This window comes from Haliotis rubra, unplaced genomic scaffold (assembly GCF_003918875.1).
Source record: "Haliotis rubra isolate DU_JTF1 unplaced genomic scaffold, ASM391887v1 Scf196, whole genome shotgun sequence".
In the NCBI taxonomy this organism is placed as follows: domain Eukaryota; kingdom Metazoa; phylum Mollusca; class Gastropoda; order Lepetellida; family Haliotidae; genus Haliotis; species Haliotis rubra.
The window spans coordinates 727,956-750,880 of NW_025765958.1; the positions used below are offsets into that span (position 1 = coordinate 727,956).

Consider the following 22,925-nt stretch of genomic DNA (forward strand, 5'->3'; position numbering starts at 1 on the left):
ATTCTGTGGAGTGTTAGTAGTGATGACGATTATGTGAATCCACTATCCGCTGTTCAGAATCTTCTGTAGAAACCTTTAATCCTGTGTTTCACAAAACACGTTCACGTCTAACACATGCTTTCCCTCATCAAGCAAACACACTGCGCCATATCAAACAAAAAGTTGTCAAACTAAATTGACTCGATGGTTACGTTTCACTCTCTGTAATGTATTTTATTAGTAAACAAATATTTCTGTATATTTGCAGTCCAAGTCACATTTTGTTCATACTTTGATCTAATCATATAACTATTTCCTCGTACATCAGACTGAAACGCTGGGTTACAATTGAAACAATGTCTACAGCGGCGTCTAAGCACGTTTACTTACTATCTCCAAAAACAAAATTGCTGCTCATATACGTTTTGGGATTATAATGATAAGCGATGAGGCGACAGGAGATTTATAGCTTTGGGGAGGCTGTTGGTAGCAAGATAAGGATTCTGTTTTCAAAAATCTATTTCATCGTTGTGCAAGTTAGAAACTTTCTGATGGATACACTTATTTCATGAATGAGACACATAGGATGTAGTCATAATGATACAAGGACAAACACATCACTTATCGTCGCTTGTATGGATCGATCAGGGGAGCTACAAGTAAAACCGCCGGTAAATCATGCGTTCCCGACATACCATAACATAATTACAATACCCGTGGAAGACAAATATATATTAGCAATACTTTAATGACGATATTTCGCCTCCACCTTTCTCGTCAAGATGTGATAAATAGTTGATCTATGTGCGAACACATGTACATGTGTAGACACAATCACACCTTGTCAAATTGGGAAATTGTGTGTACATATGTCATGCATTGTTGGGTGTTAATCTATTATCACCCATGCGGATGAAGAGATTCCCTGCAATATCTTTTTGATATTTGCACAGTGTGCAAGTTAGTTAGTAATTCTCGACGTTGATTGGTCGGTCGTATATCTGGATGTTGGAACTACTTTCACACCACTACGTTCATTCATAATATTTCATCGATCCACTGATTAATTGACCGTTTTGTAATTGCACTTATTCGAGGTTTGAAAATAGAACAAACACAAACAAACAGGATTTCGATTTTGATGCTCATTTAATTCTTCATTCATACTTCATTAACAATATGGCGTCGTTTACTTAACATCATGTTTTGTAATAAAGAAATTGTCTAATCGTATTTTGTAAACAACTATGGCTACCCAGTTAACTGCAATCAACGTCAATGATCTGGTCAAGGTGGATGGATACATTACTGGACGTGCAACGAGAACAATACAACCACTAAATTCCTTTCGCGTGTGTGTGATAAACACTGAACATGGTGAAATGGAAGTCAGAAGGTACTGAATAGACTGAAAGTGGTGCAGGAAACGATATCGAGCGAGTCGGTATCTCGCCAAAGTCCCCACAAACGGGAGAGTGTCATAAATGACATACTGCAAGATGACTTTTTGAAAACACACACACACACACACACACACACACACACACACACACACACACACACACACACACACACACACACACACACACACACACACACACACACATAGCTTTGGTAAGTTTATTCCTGTTTTTGACCATGGCATTGAAAACCTTTTGGCTGCAAACGAAAACAGTTGTCGGACTAAATTTAGAGTTATCGTTCCTGACAAAGTCACTGACGCGAGCCAAAACTAGGTCACAGTCCGTTTTAGCATTATGTTGACAAACGATCATAATTGTGTATTGTCTTCTCAAAAATAGGTTCACCATTCCTGCGTTTTATTGTTCCCTTGCAGATTTTCACTGTTTTATAGGTTAACGTTATAAAATTGGCAGGTTTTTGCTGTTTTGTATCCATTAACAGTCACTCACCTTCTCACACGAGTAGGCTAGATCGACACTAAATATTGAATAAATGATTGCACTCGTTGAAATTAAACTTAAACTTTACAAGAAAGTGTGGGTAATAAAATCGCCATCAAACGAATTTGGAAACTGTTGAATTGTGTTGTTTTTCATAACGTTTACTAAGTACTATATTGTGGTTCGAATGCGATTCCATTAAGCTTGAGCAGTTTGGTTTCATCCGCGCATTAATATAGATCAGCTGATTTAGTTGTTAACACTTACGCAATAAGATGCGGCTTTGAGTTAATAAATACTGGGTTCTCGGTTTAATTACAGAATGGGTAATACATAGAATAACCCAGAAGGTACGAGTGATTACGGGAAATATGTCCCTCGTGAAATTAATGTTCAAGTGCCTGGCTAAAGCTCGGGGACAGTGAACATTAATTTCAACCAGAGGTGGACATATTTCCTGTAATCACTGTTTCGTACCTCGTTGGTTATTATCTCTAGAATTATTAATTACCCATATGGTGAAACATAACCAGTGTCATATGTGTCATATGTGGACATATCACTTTGCCTGGCAACCAGTGTTTCTGTATTTCGTCGTTATTGAAGGCGAAGATCCTCCATTTTGTATCCCTTGTGATGAAAGAATCACAGTCAAGCATGTCTTGCTTGACTGCATTGAATATTCCATCACAAGGGATAAATATTTTAATGTCAAAACATTGAAGGATCTTTTTAATAATGTTAGTTCTCATTTAGTTATTGCCTTTAAAAGAATTAGATTTGTTAACAGATTTGTAAATAGCTAAATATTTTATGATTGGAAGTTCGAATTAGTACCACAGATTGTTAGTGGCTGTATCCTCGAGGGGGTAAAAGTACTGTAAAATTATTGTCCTCCCGAGAGGGTACGTAAGTCCTAAAACATTCAAAGTAAATTTCAACTTTCCATTTTTAATCGTAGAATATGTGTGATTTTAACGTATGGCTAGATTTATCTCAGTTGCTAACAGCTGAAGGGATGGTGTAAATCCAGCTAGGGCCCATGCAGGAAGCAAATGTACTGTAAGTCCCCATGGTCTCTAGTATGGTGACCAGTGTTTCTGTATTTCGTCGTCTGTGACCTCATGAAACAAATTGAACGTGACGTCAATGAAGAGGGACGTCACACTTGCTAAGTCTGTCTTACTGCACACATGTACACGAATAAAATGGATAATAAAGACATACGAAACTCGTGCAAAATTTCAAACACATTTCGTATAGTGAGTGAGTGAGTTAATATTTATCGTCACATCGGCAATATTTCAGCCATATCGTGACGAGAACAGTTTATAATTATATTATAGATCAATAAAGTAGGACATTAAAAAACCTGTTGACGAAGAACAGTAAAACTACTAGTGTATCACAGATATCCATTTAAAACTAGCAATTAAATCTAAAATATTGGAACTATAAATGACAATACAATATAAAAACAGGCTATAGATTGCTAACAACTGAAGGTAGATCACCAGACTAGGGACCATGGGGACTTACAGTACATTTGCTTCCTACATGGGCCCTAGCTGGATTTACATCATCCCCTCAGCTGTTAGCAATTGAGATATATCTAGCCATACATTAAAATTACACATAATCTACGATTAAAAAACGGAAAGTTGAAATTTACTTTGAATGTTTTGGGACTTACGTACCCTCTCAGGAGGACAATAATTTTACAGTACTTTAACCCCCCTCGAGGATACAGCCACTAACAATCTGTGTTACTAATTCAAACTTCCAATCATAAAATATTTAGCTATTTACAAATCTGTTAACAAATTTAATTCTTTTAAAAAAGCAATAATTAAATGAGGACTTAGATTAGTAAAAAGATCCTTCACAGTTCGGGATTTGAAATAGATATCCCTTGTGATGGAGTACTCAACACAGTCAAGAAAGACATGCTTGACCGTGATTTGTTCATCACAAGGGATACAAAACGGAGTATCCTCACCTTTTAATAGGTACTCATGCGTATATCTTGTGTGACCAATACCACATCGTCGTATGATGACCTCTTCAAATCTGGACTGACAACCCAAGTAAGTGTAACCGATGTAGGGTTTTATTTCATGTAATTTATTGATACCTACTTGGGTGTCCCACTTCTTTTGCATCAGATCACGGATATAAGATCTTATAGCAGCTTTGTAATCAGAGTATGGGATCAGAAGTGGTGTCACAGATTTGTTGAGTGCTGCCTCAGCAGCAAGATCGGCCATTGTGTTACCAGAAATGCCAACGTGGCTGGGTAACCAACAAAAGACGATGTCGCATTGGCCAGTAGCAAGCTCATTATACAATTCAATAATTTCTAATAAAAGTGGATGTTTAAAGGAAAGATGTTTTATAGCCTGAAGACAAGAAAGAGAATCGGAAAAGATGATGTATTGCTACATTTCGTATAAGTCGTATGACACACTTGCTCGTGTAATAATCTCTGTATAACATACAGGTCGTATATTACATTTTCATGCGATTTAGGGTATACGTGGATAAGTTTAGGCTTTTCATGGCATTTATGTCCTAAATAGTTACATTTTGGCATGGGCACTTAACCTGATCAATTCGCAGAGGCACTGACGAAAACAATTTATACAATACAAAAATGAAAATCTTGTGAAGAGTTAAACCTGTCGACGATGGACAGTAAAAATACTAGAGTATCATAGATATGAACATAAAACTAGCATGTAAAACTAAAACAGTGTAATTAAAGAAGACAATACAATGAAAAACACAGCTATAGATCGCCAGCATCTGAAGGTAGATCACCATACTAGGAACCATGGGGACTTACATTACTTTTGCTACCTGCATGGATGAAAATGCATTAAACTCTTCTGACATTTTCGTGAGGTATCATTGGAACAATTATCACTGAGTAGATTACGTCTTTCATACTTCCTAACAATTATTAATTTGGATAAAGATATTCAGGTATTATGTATAGTTTAGGTAAACAAGTCAAAACGTAAATGGAATGCCTTATTACACGTTCTCAAGGATGCGATTGTGACAAATCTGTAAACTGAAGCATAACTGAGTCTTCTACCAAACATATCATGCATTTGAATTCAGCACCCACTAAAGACTATCCTTTAAGTTAAGCCACACTTTGGTATTCAGGGGCTTATAACCATGATGCATTGTATTGTGATTTCCATTCAGTGTGTGAAGGAATTTCAAAGTTGTTAACCTGGTTCTATAATGCTACCGGATGACACGTAAGATATGCCGATCACCCTCTCCTATTGCCCTGTCATCAAAATTTAATCACAACACGTAGGCGATTTTGATTTCCGGATAGTGACAGGCGATGAAATCTGGATCCATGTCTGTGATGTCTAAATCAAACGAAGAATCTATTGAATGGAAATATTCCAAAGCCAACGTCTTACAGCAACCAGATCAGCTGCAAAAATTCTGACCATCTTCTTTTTGGACGGCAGATGAATCGACTCTTTACCACAGGTAACAACTATGGATGATGAATGTTTCGCCATCTTATTGAAAAGATGGAACGTGTCGCGACAAACGTCAGCATTGTCCTCTCCTCCATTATACGGCAGTCAAATCCACATAAGGCAAGTCACAATGGCTGCTCTTCGGGAATTTGGAAGATTTTCACCCCTTCCATCTTATTCCCCTACCTGTCCCCTTGGGACAAACACATCTTTCAGATTTGCATTGTCAGAGATTTAAAGAGGACCAAGCATAGTTTGCTGCTGTGGAAGGTTGTCATGTTTTACACCATGACAATGTCAGCTAGTTACCTAAAGTAAGAAATTACATTACATTACATAACAGAACATGACATGTCACAACATAAAAATTCCCAGACACATACATTCAAGAATGTACCACTGTTTTCACTGTTGTATTGTATACATAAAGTCAATCCGCGCAAGCTAACTTATAAACTGTCATCAAGCATTTTAAAATAAACTGTACAGGTCAAATACCTGACATTTACATTGAAACATGGAGAAGAGGAATCACAGAAAGAGACTATAGACATTATGACGTTGCGATATGTGTGGTTTGCGTAATTACCGAGAAGGATTTCCCTGAATGGTGTTTAACTTACAACTGCTTTGACGTTGATGCTGCAATTACTGATAACCGCAGTAAAACAGCATATTTATTTTATCTGTGACCTTTCCTACCGTGCACTTTGTTACCTCGCGGAAACATAACACATCGCCTCCTATGACGCCAAATCACGCCTACAGAAAGGAATGTGAGATAACAACTATGCACGACTGTGAAAAGCCAAAACACTACAGTGTGGTAAGGGACTGAAGCACAGCACCTTTCTTCAAGGGTTACGTTTACAGTCACAACTTCTTGACGCCCACTAATGTTTGAGTATCGATATTAGTTCATGGAGCATGGATTTTACATGTAGGATGGTGTGTTGTCGAAAACGTGTTTTGCTATATTTTAATGCGAATACACCATTTAAACTTACTCACTCACTCTGGTGACCCCCGCCGTGATATTATTGGAATACCTAAACGTGGAACATAAACAAACTCACACAGTCACTCATGACCTATAACAATTTAACTGGAAGAATGTCCTTATGTTCAAAGGACATGGACAATGTTCTCGCCGGAAAAGGGATTCGAACGCACGGCAATTTATTCAAACCTATGCCCAATGGAATCATGAAGTATTAAATGACTGATATACATGTATATTCAGTTATAAATAATGCATGTTGCTATACAAAATATTCATTTGAGTGATTTCCCAATTAGCGCTAGCTGACTGTTCCGATTGTCCAGTGGGTCATGACGCATGTGCCTTATGAAACTAATATTGCAGATGTTTTCATACTTCAGTCAGCATCACTGCTTGAACTGCGTAATTTTTTCCTGGATAAGCAAAACTGGAAATCCATGGCCATATTTGTATGCTAATCTTTTCATACACATGCATAAGTGCAATGTTGTTTGGTTCATAAGAACATTTAAGAAAACATTTCGTTACGTAGCGTTTTATTTTCTCCTCGACTAACGCTCAAGTGAGCGGGCCGGTGGTGTAGCCTAGTGCATAAAGCGTTCGCTCGTTATAACGAAGACCCGGGCGCGATTCACCGCCACGTTGACGAAGTCTTGAGTCAGTTGTTGTGACGTTGACCTTTTATTGGGGTGTCGTCATCCGGGACTGTGTACAACTCTTCGATCAGTGTATGTAAGTCGACATTTTCTTGTATTGGACCTGGTATTGTTATTTGTAACGGAACTTCTCGCTTCATAAACAGACGTGAACGTGCACTGTTCTACAAAGATACACGCGTTGTCACATATCTTTTGGGATCAACATTTCAGAAATAAAAGTAATTAATATGATGTAATAGTATCAGTAAACATCGACAACTGGTCATGCAAATTCAGTAAACTATCCTTATGATGAAGTTAAATGAAGCTTTGTTCGTTGTACGCATTACAGTTACCATATACAGCAAGTGTCCATGACAAAAACCAACCAAACAGTTCGTTTCACCTGTCAGTTTCTCATAAGTATGATCCCTCGTAAAGGTGGCTTACTGAATGCACTTCAGTACCTGGTTTAAGTTTATCACGTCTATCTCAAGTCCTACTTATGAAACTGTTACATGACCTTCGTTGGCAGATGCCGGCATAGGTTAATTATAGCCAGTGTCGTAGCCCCTTCTTCAGACTATGTTTACTACTCCATTAACACCTTTCACAATTAAATGTGACCAGCTGTTATGCTTTCTTAGTGCCATTTGGTACGGTTTTAAGGTTAACCTTTTTCTCCAAGTTCAGTGAGAATCTCATTCCTCATTGTTGACTGATTTCCGTCGTAAACATAATGCGAACAGGGAAGTTCATGTGCGGTTTCTTTATTGATAGCATAACAAGCAAATGTAAGGCGATATTGTATTTACCTGTTGGCCTTTCGTCTTAATGGTGCCTTAATACGACAACAAATATGGAACCGCTGTATTGAGCTGCACTGCATCGTTCATTGTATTTCCAATCATCATGTGATGACACATAATGGTAAAATGAGTGGAGGCAATGTGAACTGGGTGTCTCCCCCTCTCCTTACAGTTACAGACGGGCGCGGATCAATCCACCGACCTTTCGCTCTCTGTCCACAGGGCATGGATCATCCGCGTTAAACATACAGTTAACGAAGTAACTTTCTGTTTGTTTGTTGTTTAACGCCGCACTCAGCAATATTCCAGCTGAAACTTAAGCCGAAGGCCGTAATGACCACAAGTTGCCAGTAGCTAGTTTCTATAGAAACAAATTATCATTGAGAATGTGGCGATCGCAAACACACAGGAAACTGACAACGAGGTATGTCCGGAAGCAAGAGTATCTTGCATTCGCCAGAGCTTGAAGATCAACGGCTCATCTATCCTGCACAAGGATGGTTGTGGTGTGGGTTTGCACACAAGTCAATCATGATGAACTGCGAGCTCTCTGCACACAGGATGCCAGTTATTGGTCAGTGAATTCAGCTAACGGCAGGTGCTTTCTGTGATGCTTACTGCCTTCATTAATGATTAAATTTTGGGAACATAGACACTTCAGGTAAAAGAACAGAGACGGGGCTTTTATCTCTTTGAGCTTTAGGCTAGACTGAATTATTTGACTTATCCCAGAGACGCAAGGCAAATTCTAATGGATGTGTCCTCAGAAATGCTGAATAGGAACATTCTATCTGATTGATTGTTGATAGTGACGTTACATGATTCTCAGTATCCATAACTGGATTAACATTTTACACCTTCTTGCATCATGGACAGGCCCAACTGTAGCAGTAGGAAACCGATGTTTCGACTTTCTCAAATGTATTCCTCGACAATCTAAAGAATGATAAATATTGGATCAAATGGACACCAACATAACATTGACAGGCGAATATTGTTATCTGGATGAGCGGGAAAAGGGTATTTGTGTTCCCGTGTCGTTTTCTATTTTGAGCGACCACATAATTCCCGTGTAATAACTAGAAGTACACGGAATGTAATAAAATCCTCAACGTAAACATATTTTGAACCATTTTGGATAAAATATTCTTGGAAAACATTACATAATGTTAGGTAAGTAACCAGATGTAAGGACATGCTTTAATCCAACCTTGTCGAAACCCATCAACACAGATTTTCCCTTTGGTATTATCATGGATTTCACAGTAATTTAAAGCAACAAAGTCGTTGTTAAATATCTTTATTCTGAGCAAGTATTCATATGAATCACTATTAAACAGTGATGAAATTAGGCAGCATCACAAACGCTTGCAAGTGCAGCTCATCTGTTAATGTAAAACTACCCCTACTATTGGAACACTTGGATTGAGTCAAGACACGGAGTGGCAGCGGACATCCAATTTTCATTCAGACGTCAAAGTTTAAAATGCAAAACTGTATAGTATGACCAGAAGTTATTGAGAATTTTAGGAATATGTTTAATTGGATTTCTAGTATAAACAACCTTGACCAGCTATCAAGTGCTTGGTTTCATTCAAGAGAGACAACTGCGTTAATCCTTTTTCATTAGTTTGTGAAGAGTTATCCCCCTTTGTTTACTTGCTAGCAGACGACATTTTCAGTGATCCCCAGTATGGATGATTTAGAGAAGAGGAAGTTCATTTTAGAGTATTATAACAAGGACATCAGATCAGCTGAAGTGATTTCAAGTAGAACAGGTATCCCTTTGTCCACTGTTTATCGTGTTTTGAAAAATATTGCAAATGGACATGGCGTTGAGCACCAGGGAGGCGCAGGTAGGCCCAGAAAATTGACTGTCGGTGATAGGTGGCGGCTTGGTATTCTTGTTTCTAAAAACAAACGAAGGAGTTTAGAAAACTTAAGGCTGTATATGATTGATAGAGGAACTGTGGCTGTCTGTAAGGAGACAATTAGAACTGAGCTGCATGCAATGGGTTGGCAGAAAGGTCGAGGAATTCCATCACCGATCATGAAACCTGAACAAAAGGAGCGAAGGTTGAACTGGTGCTTATACAGCGTAGAAATTTTAACTGGGACAATGTGATTTTCTCAGATGAAAGTTCTGTGTGGCTGTTTCCTAATACACTGAAATTCTGGACCAAACAAACTGAAAAACCTTTGTATCAGCGCCTGAAGTACAGTCCGAAATTTAACGTGTGGGGTGGCATATCTGTGTTAGGGACAACGCCCCTCTGTGTATTTGAAGGGAAGATGAACAGTGAGCGGTGCACAGATATTCCCAAGGGACATTTACTTCCATCTGCTTACGTGTTCTACGGAAAGTTTTGGATTTTCCAGCAGGACAACGACCCAAAATATTGTTCAAACCTTTCATAGGCCTGGTTTCCGACCCAAAATATGACATTATTAGATTGGCCAAGCTATAGCCCTGACCTAAATTCAATAGAAAATGTTTGGGGACTTATGGAGGAAAGTATCAATAAGAAAAATCTGACAAATATTGCTGAAATGAAAGAAGAGGTGGTCCGATATTGGGACCGCATGGACCACGACTTTCTAAATTCTTTGATCAGTAGTATGCCCTGCCGCATTGAAGCCTGCATTGGTTCCCATGGTGACTTGACAAAATACTAACTGTTCACCTGTCTTTGAATCTGGAGTTATGTTCTGCTAATATTCACATTAACACGTGAGTAATGAGAGAAAAAAATAATAAAAATAAAATCTTTAAATTCTCAATAATTTCTGGTTGTACTGTACAGTTATCTTTCGTGGACTCGTTCCATGCATGGCATCAATTCGTATGGTGTAAACTGGAGACATGATGGAAAGAATTCGGAAGTAAATACGATTTCAAGCTGAGCTATCTTCCAATTCAATTCGGTGCAGCAGCACATCTATTCAATTTGTAGTGGAAATAGCTAAAAATCAACACTTTCTTTCAATTGATAGATTTTTAGTTGCATAATACAATTATTGATTGAAGATCGTGTACTTTCATAGCAAAGTGAAGCTCAATTTGTGGGATCGGAAACATTGTATTCGATTTAATTAAGTGTCTTTAGAAACAGTTATATTCCGAAGACAAAATGAGAATTTTACAGCTGTGTCTCTGTGGATACTTTTGCTTAAACTGTTGATCGAACAACGTCTATATCTAAAACAACTTCAATTCAGGACATATTTCTTTCGAATACATCTGTATGCTATAAATTTTTAATTGGCGGAAAAATTTTTTCAAAAGTTGCCATGAGCCAGTTCCGACTGAAAATTGTCTCAGTGAAATCCCAATGCACACGGGAAACCGAAATCAAATACACGATGAAAACACTGTGGCTTCTCCGGAGCCAAATGTCTCATCCCTTTTCTACCGGTTGCAGATCAAGATTCATCGATTGTGCAGAAGGATGGTTTTCTTCTGGGTTTGGCAGAAAGCAGACAGGACGGACATCAGGATGTCCATACATACGCTGCTCCAGCTAATGTTCAGTTATTTTGCCACCATACCACAGGTCTTTTTTCGGTCAGACTTCCCCCATCCATTCATAACGAATGACCAGCCAGGTGAACGGAATTGGGTGTTCTGGTTGATGATAAAATATAGCCTGTGTAACAGTCTACAAAAGGACAGGTGAATTGCAACAAGCTGCCGCGACCAAAACCTGATATAGGTAACATACACGAGTACATTTTATTGCATTAATCTGATTGATAAAATAGCAACACTATCGGTATGAGTGTAGTTGCAATCTAGAAAATACGGATGCACTATATTTATTAAAATAGTGTTGGTAAAAGGAGGTATGTATGCAGGTGTTTGACACACGTTTGTGCTTGTGTGCCTGTTGGGAGTATGGTTGACGTTCCAGATGAGTGTAAATATGCAATGTTGGTGGTCATGTATCATTGTGTTAAGAGTTTCCACTCTTGCCGGGCTGGGCGGGGCTGGAATGTAGTGGCCCAATTACAGTGCCACCAATGGTTATTTTGAGTTCCCTTTCCTATGGGTCTCTCGTTCAAATCAATCAGATTCTATCTATCGTGTCAGTTGCAACTCACCTGCGCGTAGTAAAAGACATGATCGAGAAGCCTGATCTACATTGTAATTTTACAGATCTTACGAGGGGTATTTCATCGAATCACTTGAACAAATTGATTAAAAGCATGCATAAATATTTGTCGACGCCCAGTTGATACAAGTAGGAAACGGGGCCTCGTCGAGATTTTGTGTTTCCAAGAAATCTGTACTGTCGCAATAGGCGACGTGATGCACCGGGTGTGAGTGTGTGTGAGATGGGCGATGACGTTCATTGTATAGGCGACGTACACAGACTTACTGGAATGTCGACACCAACGGCCTTATCTGTAGAAATGATGCATTATCATAGGATAGTAATATACCGCACATATCCACGTAACTGCTAGTATATGCTCAAGGCAACGGTTTTTCTCTCAATCATTGGATGCCAATCTCAACGGCACATCATATTATCAATCTCAACACCCTGGGGATGACACAACTCTTGCAACCAATAGGCGCACTAAGTTATTACGGCTTTCCTATCCTTACGAGGTACCTATTTACAGCTGGGTGGACTGGGACACTTGGTCACAGTACTTTGTTAAGATGACGTCAGCCCTCTCGTCATACAGTCTTTTGGATTAGGTTTTTGTCATTCTGAGTGTTATGAAACAAAATTGTTCACGTCAACTCTCATTGCTTTTTGGTTACACTTTGGAAGAGGCAAAACATCATAACAAGAAACTGAATTAGCTTAAAACAAATCAGAAGGAATTCCATTGTAATCAAAGGTATTCCAGAAAAGGCAACTGAGCGATAAAAACGAACTAGTGAGTGAGTGAGTGAGTGAGAGCCCTTTGCTTACTTCGAAACTGCGAAATGTTCACAAGGATTTGTATTCCATTAACACTCCACTGAATTCTTGCATAGACGTTTGCAGAAATATATAAAAAATATGTTGCCAAGGAAAGCCGGATAAGCAGCATTTCAAGAGAGTTTGGAATTGAAATTGCTCAACATCAAGGGTTTTTATCCACAAAATAGACGCTGTATTTACACAATACAACCAGTGCTCTAAAGGGCGGCTCAAATTGTTGATTAGAAATGTTTTCATTAAATACGTATACGTTTCTGTGTTCTCAGGAATATTTTCAGAACTTGAGGAAAACATTTGAAGAACTTGTTTTCATAAACACATGCTAAATGTTACAAAATAAGGCCCTTACTGATTGAAACAACTTTCCAGCAATGATTACATGTAGTTTGTTTTGTTCATGGAAGGTTATGGTATATCAATTTACTTAATCCATCACAACCTAAATTCGTTTCACAATATTTCCTCAAATTATAATTGCTTAGTACACCACTAGCATAGCAGGGTTCTACAATATAGTTTCCAAAAATACTTTGCAGTCGCTATAAAGAGATTTTGAAAATCTCCCTAAACACTCTCACATTGGCTCCAAACTGACTCAACACATAATATCTTCAACACACGGATCTAATTAGTTCGTGAAAAGCAGTTTACTTTGAGAGCTTAACATGTGTTTGCCCGCCCAACTCAAGCTAATTTCTATACAGAGGCACACACAATTTGTGAGAAGAGTAGTACTTAAACGATGTTATCTGGCATAATGTGACGTGGCCAACAATTTGCTTCAGTGTGACATAATGACGTTGTTTATGCCATTATGGCCCCGTAGTTTCTTTTGCTTTTAAAAAGATGGAACTTAACAGATTTTTCACCAATGGCGTCATAAAATTGCGGGATCGGAGAATGTGACCTAATACACATTCACGTCGTACAGCAAGAGGAATGTTAATTATATACGGTTTATGTACAGATATGTAGTTATATATGTCGTTTACCACTTTCGTTGCAATGGGGGTGGGCAGCTATTGTTAATTGAAACACCATCAGCGCAATCTTATAATATGTGTAATTGCCCTTCAAGATAATTAGATAGATGGTAAAATAGGAAGCTGATATTATGGTTTGACTTACTCCGGATAAAACCACATGTACTCTCCTCAGCATGCTATGGACACGGGTTAAGAATAATGACGTACCACATTCTTCCAACCCTGATGGATTTCTACTGAACTATCCACATGAAAAAACATTTTTGCTGTTGTTTATCACATCAGTGATGCCAAGTAGTGTCAACACGTATATATTTTTGTCTATCATATCTCGCCTCTAGAAAACTAAAATGGATACCTCGTAAAATAACCTTCCTCTTTCCTTGAGATTGCCCTAAAAACGAAATATATCGATCTTTTAGCTGTTTATTTCTTAATGACATAATACTTGTATGTGACGCGATAATTTGTTTACTGGCTACTGTAGGGACTAGATGCCGACTTGATCTGAGAAAATATCAAACTGATGTATTGACCCGTCACTACATGGCCCTTTGATATCTTGGACCCAGTTGTATCAACGCGTAATTATGTAATCATCAATTAAACACTAATCATTGATTAAATTCTTAATGTTTGATTAGTTAATGAAGTGTTTAAATACGGTTGTATAAACCCTTATTTAAACACCCATTAACTAAGTATGCCTCTAATAAAGGTCCCGTCATTAAACCATGATTAACTTAGGAGAATCCCCTAATTATTATCCATGATGCATTGCATGTAAACACTCATCGATCGTCTGCATCATGGCTGCCGCCAGAAATCGCAGCAAAAACTTTGAAAGTTGTGAAATACAACTTGAAGATCATATCGGTGTGCTAAACAGCAAACTTACCAACTCAATAACTAATGACAAAAAGAAGCAGATATGGGACAAAATAACGGCCGAGATCAATAGCCTTGGGGTAAGCAATAGGACGTCCAAAGAAATCAAGACAAAATGGAATAATATGTTTCAAAATGCAAAAAAAGAGTTTTCAGATAGAAAACTTCAAACGCAAAAAACTGGTGGCGGTCCATGTCCCAAGCCTGTTTCCTCTTACATCGAGAAAATCATGGATATTTATTCGGATTCCGCATGTTTCAACGGTGTGGCCGGAGTGGAATCTCCTGTTCCCTTGCAAGGTAAATATTTCTACAAACTGATAATAAAGATCATTAATTTTAATTTTGATTGATGTTAGTATAGATTATGTATGTCGATGCAAGTATTAAAACAAAATAGCAAGTAGACGAAGACATAGGCTAGCTTGCGACTTCAAAACATAATGTCGAAATTGCGGACAGTTTCATTTCATATTCTTACCTTCTGTACAATGCAGTTGAACTTTATTCAATCACATTTCACCCGCTGTACATAACGTGCGTCGTCTTTCAACGAATATCCAAATCAATGTGAAGGCCGTTCACTCTTTTCTCACAAGAGTGAAGTCCCCCTGTTACTATTTTTGTACATGGAACCCATCCCGTTACACTTTGCATACGCTTCCTATTATGTTTCTCACAATGCAAATATTTAAGAAGCGACAATATTAAAAAGGTTGTGCAAAAATATAGCAAAGTTAGTAACAGACAGACGCATTTGACGCTGCTGTTATTATTAATTATGCTTTAAAATTTAGAATATTTCAGGGAATTATCATCGAAAACTCGTAATGTAATTACATCAAATAAAAAACGCTGCAGGAAATACAGGCCTGTGTCAACAGTATCAGTAATGTGATGTAATTTCCAGAGACTTATACTGTATGTTAATTTCGTGTAGCATAAATATTTTCCATGAATTTAATTTTCGTTGGGTCCTAATTAAAGTGAGCACAGTAATCATCTCAGCTACACCCACAGAATTTCGACAGAATTTTCCGATTCCATCAGAATTAATTAAATAAAAATTGTGTTTTCTACACTACATTCACTTTAAAGTCTATTGAAATTAAGTTAAGTGGCAAATATTTTTGGCTCGGGTCCGTATTTGCATCTGTCATTTTTATTTTATTTTCAATGACTTTGTGGAAGGGTGGCATATTTTATATCTAATTTAAAAAAACAAACCAAAATTCCTATCTATTTTCAGAAACTCAAAGTGTAGAGATCCATGGCTCTCCTACAACGTTGGACTTGTTGAGTCGCGTGTTGCAGGAGCAACATGATAATGATGTAGCCGTCCCATCGCTTGATGCAGAGATGCCAAGCTGTAGCTACACCGCTGATATTGCAGCTGAAGGCAACTTACAGTCCTCCGTGGAGAGCAAGAGTCTGTGCGAAGACGGGTATGTAGATATATAGGTGTAATAGTTCCCTTATTCAAGTTTTCAATAATACCATGCAGTTTATATTTATTGCTACTGGCAGGAAGAGCAGTTTAACCTTTATATATAGTTATGATCACAAAATTAAGAATGACGGGATGTTTTATTACTTAGTATGACAAATATTTATGGCATGTAGGTTAATTGATATACATGTCGTAAGTTAGTGTAAATCAGAAAATGCAGTCATATTGACGACGTGTTTCAGAGTCACGGCATCTACTAGGGGAGAAGGACCGAGGATTTCCAAGAGGAAAGTGAAGCCTGATGATGTCACACAGCTCCAGTATGAGGTCCTCCTGGAGCAGAAAAAGAAACTGATCGCTGAAACCACCTACTACGAGCTGATGAATAAGAAGTTGCGGAAGGAGTTAGGCGAATGTTAATGATCATAATGTGATTGTATTACATGTATTCCACAGTGATTATTACAAGTGCTGACCTACATGTCAGTGCTACGTATTATGTCTGACTGAACAAGTAAGAGATAGTTATTGATTAAAGTTTCAACGCACTGATGAAGTTTCTTGTTATGTATTCCCTTATGTTTCGTCCGTCTTCCCGGCCAGCATAGTCAGCGCCGAAGTCGCCTTCTTCCTCCTCCCCATCTTCCGTCTCGCACATGGGTTCCCAGAGATCGATGGCGATGTTGTGCAAAACAGCACAAGCACCTGGACATGTGAAATTAGGAAAATGAGATTTAGGTTTGATATTCCTTTGATACTATTAGCACTCATATTTATTCTACACTAAGAATGACAGATATATACCTCAAACACATACCAAGTTGGAACCCAATCAACATTCAATGAAGGAAAATTGTTCATCAACCATTGTTAAGGGGTTAAACAGTCGATTTGGGAAATAAGGGTCCTGGGAAATTCACGAATTTTAATGTGGACGTATGTTTTTAAAATATCACCTATGATTGTACATGCTCTCCCTGGACTCAGCCTGATTTCACCATGTAGAACGTGGAACCTGCGTTTCCACCACCCAAATGCGCGCTCTATTGTGACCCTCGTCCTTTTCTGAGCGGAGTTGAAGTTCTCTTGGTCCTCAGAAGTAGTTCGCATGTATGGTGTCATAAGAAATGGACGACAAGCATAGCCGCTGTCCCCAAGAATAATTCCTGTTTGAAGTGTAGCTTTCTGATTTTGCAAGCTCTGTCCAAGTTGACTCATTTTGAAAACGTGACTGTCATGAGTGCTGCCAGGCCATCTTGCCACTACATTTGTGAACTTTCCTGATAAAACAGTAACAAATTATGTGTAAATACGTATCAATATATCATAATTAATCAATATATACTCTTCACATTGTAGAGAATATGAACAGGTGAAAATATATAATGTATTCATTCACACAATGACTAATTTCCCTTGAAACGTTTACGTAATATTTCGCATCTGTTTATTGGGCTTAAACGTATTCGAGTCAATAAAATGAATTAGGATTGGTGGACAAGCCGTTTAGCTTATTATTCACACCACTACCATACAACCTAGGTGATTTAGTATTTTATATACTTAATAGATGTACGTTTGAATTTCGTAAATATGTCACATCGTGTACCTTGATGATTGCAAACAGCTTGAACGTTTATAGAATGAAATCCTTTTCTGTTTACATAAGCTTGTTCGTCTGTTGAGGGACCTTGTATTCTTACGTGAGTTCCATCGATGCAGCCTATTACTCCAGGGAATTTAGCAAGACGATAGAACTCCTTTCTTATAATACTCTTCCACGGTAGGCCATTTAACAAACTGTGGTAGAAGTCGTGCTAGCGCTACGCTAACTTTTCGCACAACCCTTGACACAGTAGATATCTCCACTCCAAACGTGTCGCCAATCACTTGCAAGAAGCTGCCAGTTGCATAGAAGGGTAGTGCTATTAGCACCTGGAATAAATTCAAACTTTCAATAATCTAAGTATTTCGTACGCTTTTGAATGTATGTTTAGGACTTCTGACAAGAGTTCCTTCCCTTATCACAGTGGCCTTGACATTGTTGTTGGACAGCGATACGATAATTTTCAGATGGAGTGGTGTTTGGGTATGTAATCATTAAAATAGACTGGATAAGACATGACTATTGCTCTCCCCAAAGGAATATATATTATTTGTGATTAGTAATTATATCCATTTTTCATTAATAAGTGTAGATTCAGTTCTTCAATAAATACTGTTTTCAACTTAGTTACTTTCCGTGTGTGACAGTGCGTATTTCGTGAAAAGTTTCTATTTTAATAGACTAATCATTGTTAGGCGTACCTGTAATTCCACACTCAGTGCTCTAGATCTCGCTGTCATAGGACGTAGATTGTCGCCAATCAACCCACAGATGTACTGTATCGCTTCAGTACCGAAACGGTACCTCGCTCTGACTTCTTCGTTGCTCATATTTTCCAAGTGATTTATCCGTTCACGAAAATGTTTCTCTTTTCTCCGACGTCCAAGTTGATGGAACATTATGTCGTCTGCCATGTTGATACAGCTAATGATGAGTTAATGATACCCCCAAACCTTCATTAGCTTAATGATGGATTAATGAAGGGATTCCTTTATTAAGGGTTTCATGCAACTGAAGATAATCAATGATTAACTAATCATAGTTTAATTAACGATTAAAGCTTTATTAAAGTTTGATACAACCGGGTCCTGAAGTCTTAAAAGACTGCAACTGTCGCATTTTCTATTATACGAATCAGCTTTGCCGTTGGCATGCTGAGGTGGCTTGAAGCATTTGCACTTGTAACACATAGTTTACTGCACATGTTCTGATTTGCTCAGGATCCCACGTATCATTCCCTATATTTAGTTAGACTTGGCGGCCAGAGGTCGTACATGTGCACATGACGCCCTGAATGCTGCCTCTACATACACAATTTATATCGAAACGAGAAATACTGTAATTGTACCATATATAAATATTCAAGTATATAGCCTGAATAGAGTTTTGTGCTAATATTTGTATTCCAAAATCAACAGACGTTTCTCTTTTAATGTCCTCTTCTAGTACCACTGTAATAATGACCTTGCATATACAAAAACACGTGCAAAAATGTGCTGAAATGTTTTCATGAAGACAATGTTGAGAACATAATGGTAACCGTATGTAACAATGTACGTGGGCAGATGCCCTCAATGTAAATGAACGTCTTGTATGATCAAAGTCCAGTGAGGCGTTTTGATATTAATGACAAAACTTATTCCGATGTCTTTTGAAAGGTTGTCAGATGTCGCAAACGAGGCAAGCTCTGAACAATACTGTTGTATTACTTGAGCCAAGGCTTGTAATGGTCACATAATGCCAGGAGCAAGATCCGACAGAGCCACTAATTACAGAGAACTTGAGATCAAAAAGCAGGCAGACAGGAAACTGACATCCACTACACCGTAAAAATACCAGAGTTTGTCCGGGAATAGACGCATCTTGCCTTTTCCAGTGCTTGCAGATCCAGTGTAAATTGATTATACATTAGGGTTAGTTTAATTTCCTTCTGGAGTTGAGCACAAATAAAGCATGATGAACTGCAGGGTTTCAACACACACACTCCAGCTACTGCTCCGTTAATCCAATTGCTCGTAACAGGTGTTTTATGTAAGGCTTCCTCCGTCCACGTACCATTGGTTTGGTTACTTCAGATAATTCATCCTAAAGAAATAAAAGAGCTACACTGGGTTAGAGTCAGTGGACTGACGATTCTTAATCGGCTACACAGAAGGACCGACGTTCACGTGTTATCCCACTACTGACGGATCATCACTTTACTGCAAGACGCAGAGTCAAGGTGTCATCTTTAGGCAAACGTTATGTTTTACGGATAAGACGAGGGGTACTTCAGACTTCCATGACATGTACAACAGGGTATGGTGAAGACAGAACGAACGTGTTCTGTGGCTGTGACTGACAGAACACTGTTTCTCACGGATGTCTTCCATGCAGACAGCTTCGCTCCAGTAACAAAACCTTACTTCACATTCAAAAATGGAAGTTGAAATCCTATGGTTTTCGTTCCCATCAAGTGGCGGCCGCGATGAAGTGGAATGAGCTACCAGCCCACCTTAGAACAAGCCCAACAGTCACATGTTTCAAACCAAACCTAAAGACATAACTTATCTCTATGTTTTACAAGAGACTCCTAAATTCTATCTTGTCTGCGCTATGAGCATGCTGTCGGTGTGGATTTAGCGCAATACAAATGGACTAATTATTATTATTATGTATCAATGGACAATATTACCGTGACAACATGGTAGAGGCACAAGTGGTGTCATTTGTGCGCAGACATGGACGTCATTCTGTGTTTTATTCAGGATGACAAAGCTATTGAGAACATAACCACCTCACCATGTCACCATGTCCAGTGCTCAGTCCAGACTTGACCCCATTGAGCATGTCTGGGATATCATTTGACGGCGTGTTGGTCACCATCGATTACCAACGACCACGTTCAACGAACTTTGTGCTGCACTATAGGACGAACGGTATGGAATGAACCACGTTAACAATGGACGTTTGTTAAGGAATATGCCTCGTCGAATCCGGGTTTGTCTTTAGAATAAAAGCTGAGAATACATGACGTGATGGACAGTAGGGTACTTTGGCCAATAAACTAACAAATCTGACGTTCAACGATTAATGCAAGTCTCAGTCAGATGTCCCTGTTACACTGCCAAACCATTTATTTCAATAAATGTATAGTTGTGACACGTGGCAAATGAGTAATACATATCGCTCACACACACACATGCACACACAACACAACACACACACACTGTGACTTTTGTTCGTCGTAATAAGTTTTTGTTTTGTTTTTCTTAAAATACTTCCAGTGGATCCAATGTAATACACACAATCGTCGGCACACCAACTCAATCAAATCGACAAAAGTAGGTTCATGATGACTTCGGGATGTCAGCTTGTGTTTGTCCTCCGAAAGAAGGCTACTTCCAATACCAAAGCACTCATGTTGTGCGAGAAGAGTAGTACTTGAACAAACCAAATCAGTGTAATGTGATGTGGCCAACACATTGCTTCAGTATGACTTGATGGCCATTGCATACAACGTTTTGTAATTATGGGCGCCTTGTGCTCGAAGAATGTTCTTGAAGCAATTACGTGATAACCGGCAAGTTCATCAGTTGATTGTGCTGACTAGTGCTTAGTATGCTGAAATTAAAATAAAAAAATAACACAATGTGACACGAATGGCCTGTTCATCGTTCGTGTATCCAAGCGATGGGCAGTTACAAACAGATTCAAAGGATCATACACGATTATGATTGAGCAAGGTTATTATATGACTTTCACTTTCGTTTCGTTGCCTTTACTTTCTTCTGTGACATGAGAATTAATCTGTCATAATCTGATTCTCTCCAATTTTGATTCTATGTCAGCATATCTATCAGAGTTGACTGTCACCTCTCATTCTTACCGAAAACTAAAAGGTTGTACTACTAAAACCAGCATCACGTATAGAATAATTAAAACATCCCTGTTCTGAGAATAATATTTAAAGGGTGAATTGACAATTTAGTGGTCACTAGACAGTGGCACGTTTCGAAATGACATAAATCAATACATCATGTCCTGGTCGTCAATCAGACATTCTGGAGAAGGGTGTTTTCTCAATCGAAATATCCAGAAAGGCCTCATTAGTGCATACACTGGAAAAACGCCACATACTGCGAATTAATATCACCGTTAAACAGATCGAACGATGGTATCAATAGCACAACCTTTCATAGGTTTAGTGGGTCACTGATGGAATTGTGCTCTGGGGAACGCCCTGCCAGCCTTGTCTATCACTGACATTTATAAACCAACCCTTTATTCCATCCACGTCTTGGACATTTCCCTGGGTACGTGCTGACACCTTTATAAAACTTTACGATCATATTGCTGAGGTGTTAAGCAAATTGAACTGGCCTTGACCACCTGATTTAATATCATAAGTCTCAGTCAACATCTCATCTTGCAATACGTCATCCCGATGTCCATGATAAAAGCGTACGTTGCACATGCCATTAACTACCGGAAACTGGACATGTCTTCGTGCGACTCTAATTCAGAGGCATTTTGGACAAATGCATATTTTTCATTGACAACAGCGTATGTCACCAATTCATTCTATAGCTTTCAAAGGATCGTATCAGATGACAGACAATGGAAAATCGTGACTGGGCATAGCATATTTACAATAGTGTCTTTCAATATATTGACATGCCTGTTTAAACGCTCGAAATCGATCCTTCTTCACAGTACACGAGTTTTCCCTCACGTCCCTATGCTTTGGATAAATCTGTTATACCTGATATTTAGATCATCCGATGTAATTTTAGTGCTCTCGGTTTATAATGTTTGCAAAACAAAACGGTTAAGGTTTTAAAGACGTCCCACGGGTTGCATGTTGTGGTGAATACACTGAAACAGTAGCTGGACGTGGAATATGTGGCGTACATGCACCACGGCAAACACGGGAAAGTAATGTCATCACACAGGAGACCCCAAAAGAGTAGTGATGCATGGTATCTCATAATAGCGGTGTACATTAAACTTAATTACGTACGGCATACAGAAACTACCAGGAATTATGAATTAACTGATCAACATTCTTTATTGAAAGACGGTAAATGTCTGCCTAACAATCGACAAGTACATGTACATGCAATAAGGGAAGAAGTAATCGTTAAAACATGTAATGACAGTGTAAGAATTTATGAGGAAATATGAAAATAGAAGATTGGTGGCAGTATGCAGGTCAGGAGTGTCTATAT

At 38.5% G+C, this 22,925-nt stretch overlaps 2 protein-coding genes across 2 annotated transcripts; one reads left to right on the forward strand and one right to left on the reverse strand.

Moving 5' to 3' along the window:
• Window positions 1–14,580: 14,580 nt before the first annotated feature.
• On the forward strand, window positions 14,581–16,120 carry LOC124274914. The gene is made up of 2 exons (XM_046710282.1): window positions 14,581–14,959; window positions 15,909–16,120. The coding sequence occupies exons 1-2, from the start codon at window positions 14,581–14,583 to the stop codon at window positions 16,118–16,120; spliced, it is 591 nt and encodes a 196-aa protein (XP_046566238.1).
• A 256-nt stretch (window positions 16,121–16,376) lies between these two features.
• Window positions 16,377–18,629, reverse strand: LOC124274915 (putative nuclease HARBI1). Its single transcript, XM_046710283.1, is given in 6 exon segments — window positions 16,377–16,442; window positions 16,659–16,814; window positions 17,066–17,389; window positions 17,719–17,873; window positions 17,875–18,044; window positions 18,417–18,629. Coding segments are annotated over 6 exon segments (1,044 nt in total). The 3' UTR covers window positions 16,377–16,416.
• Between the last annotated feature and the right edge of the window lie 4,296 nt (window positions 18,630–22,925).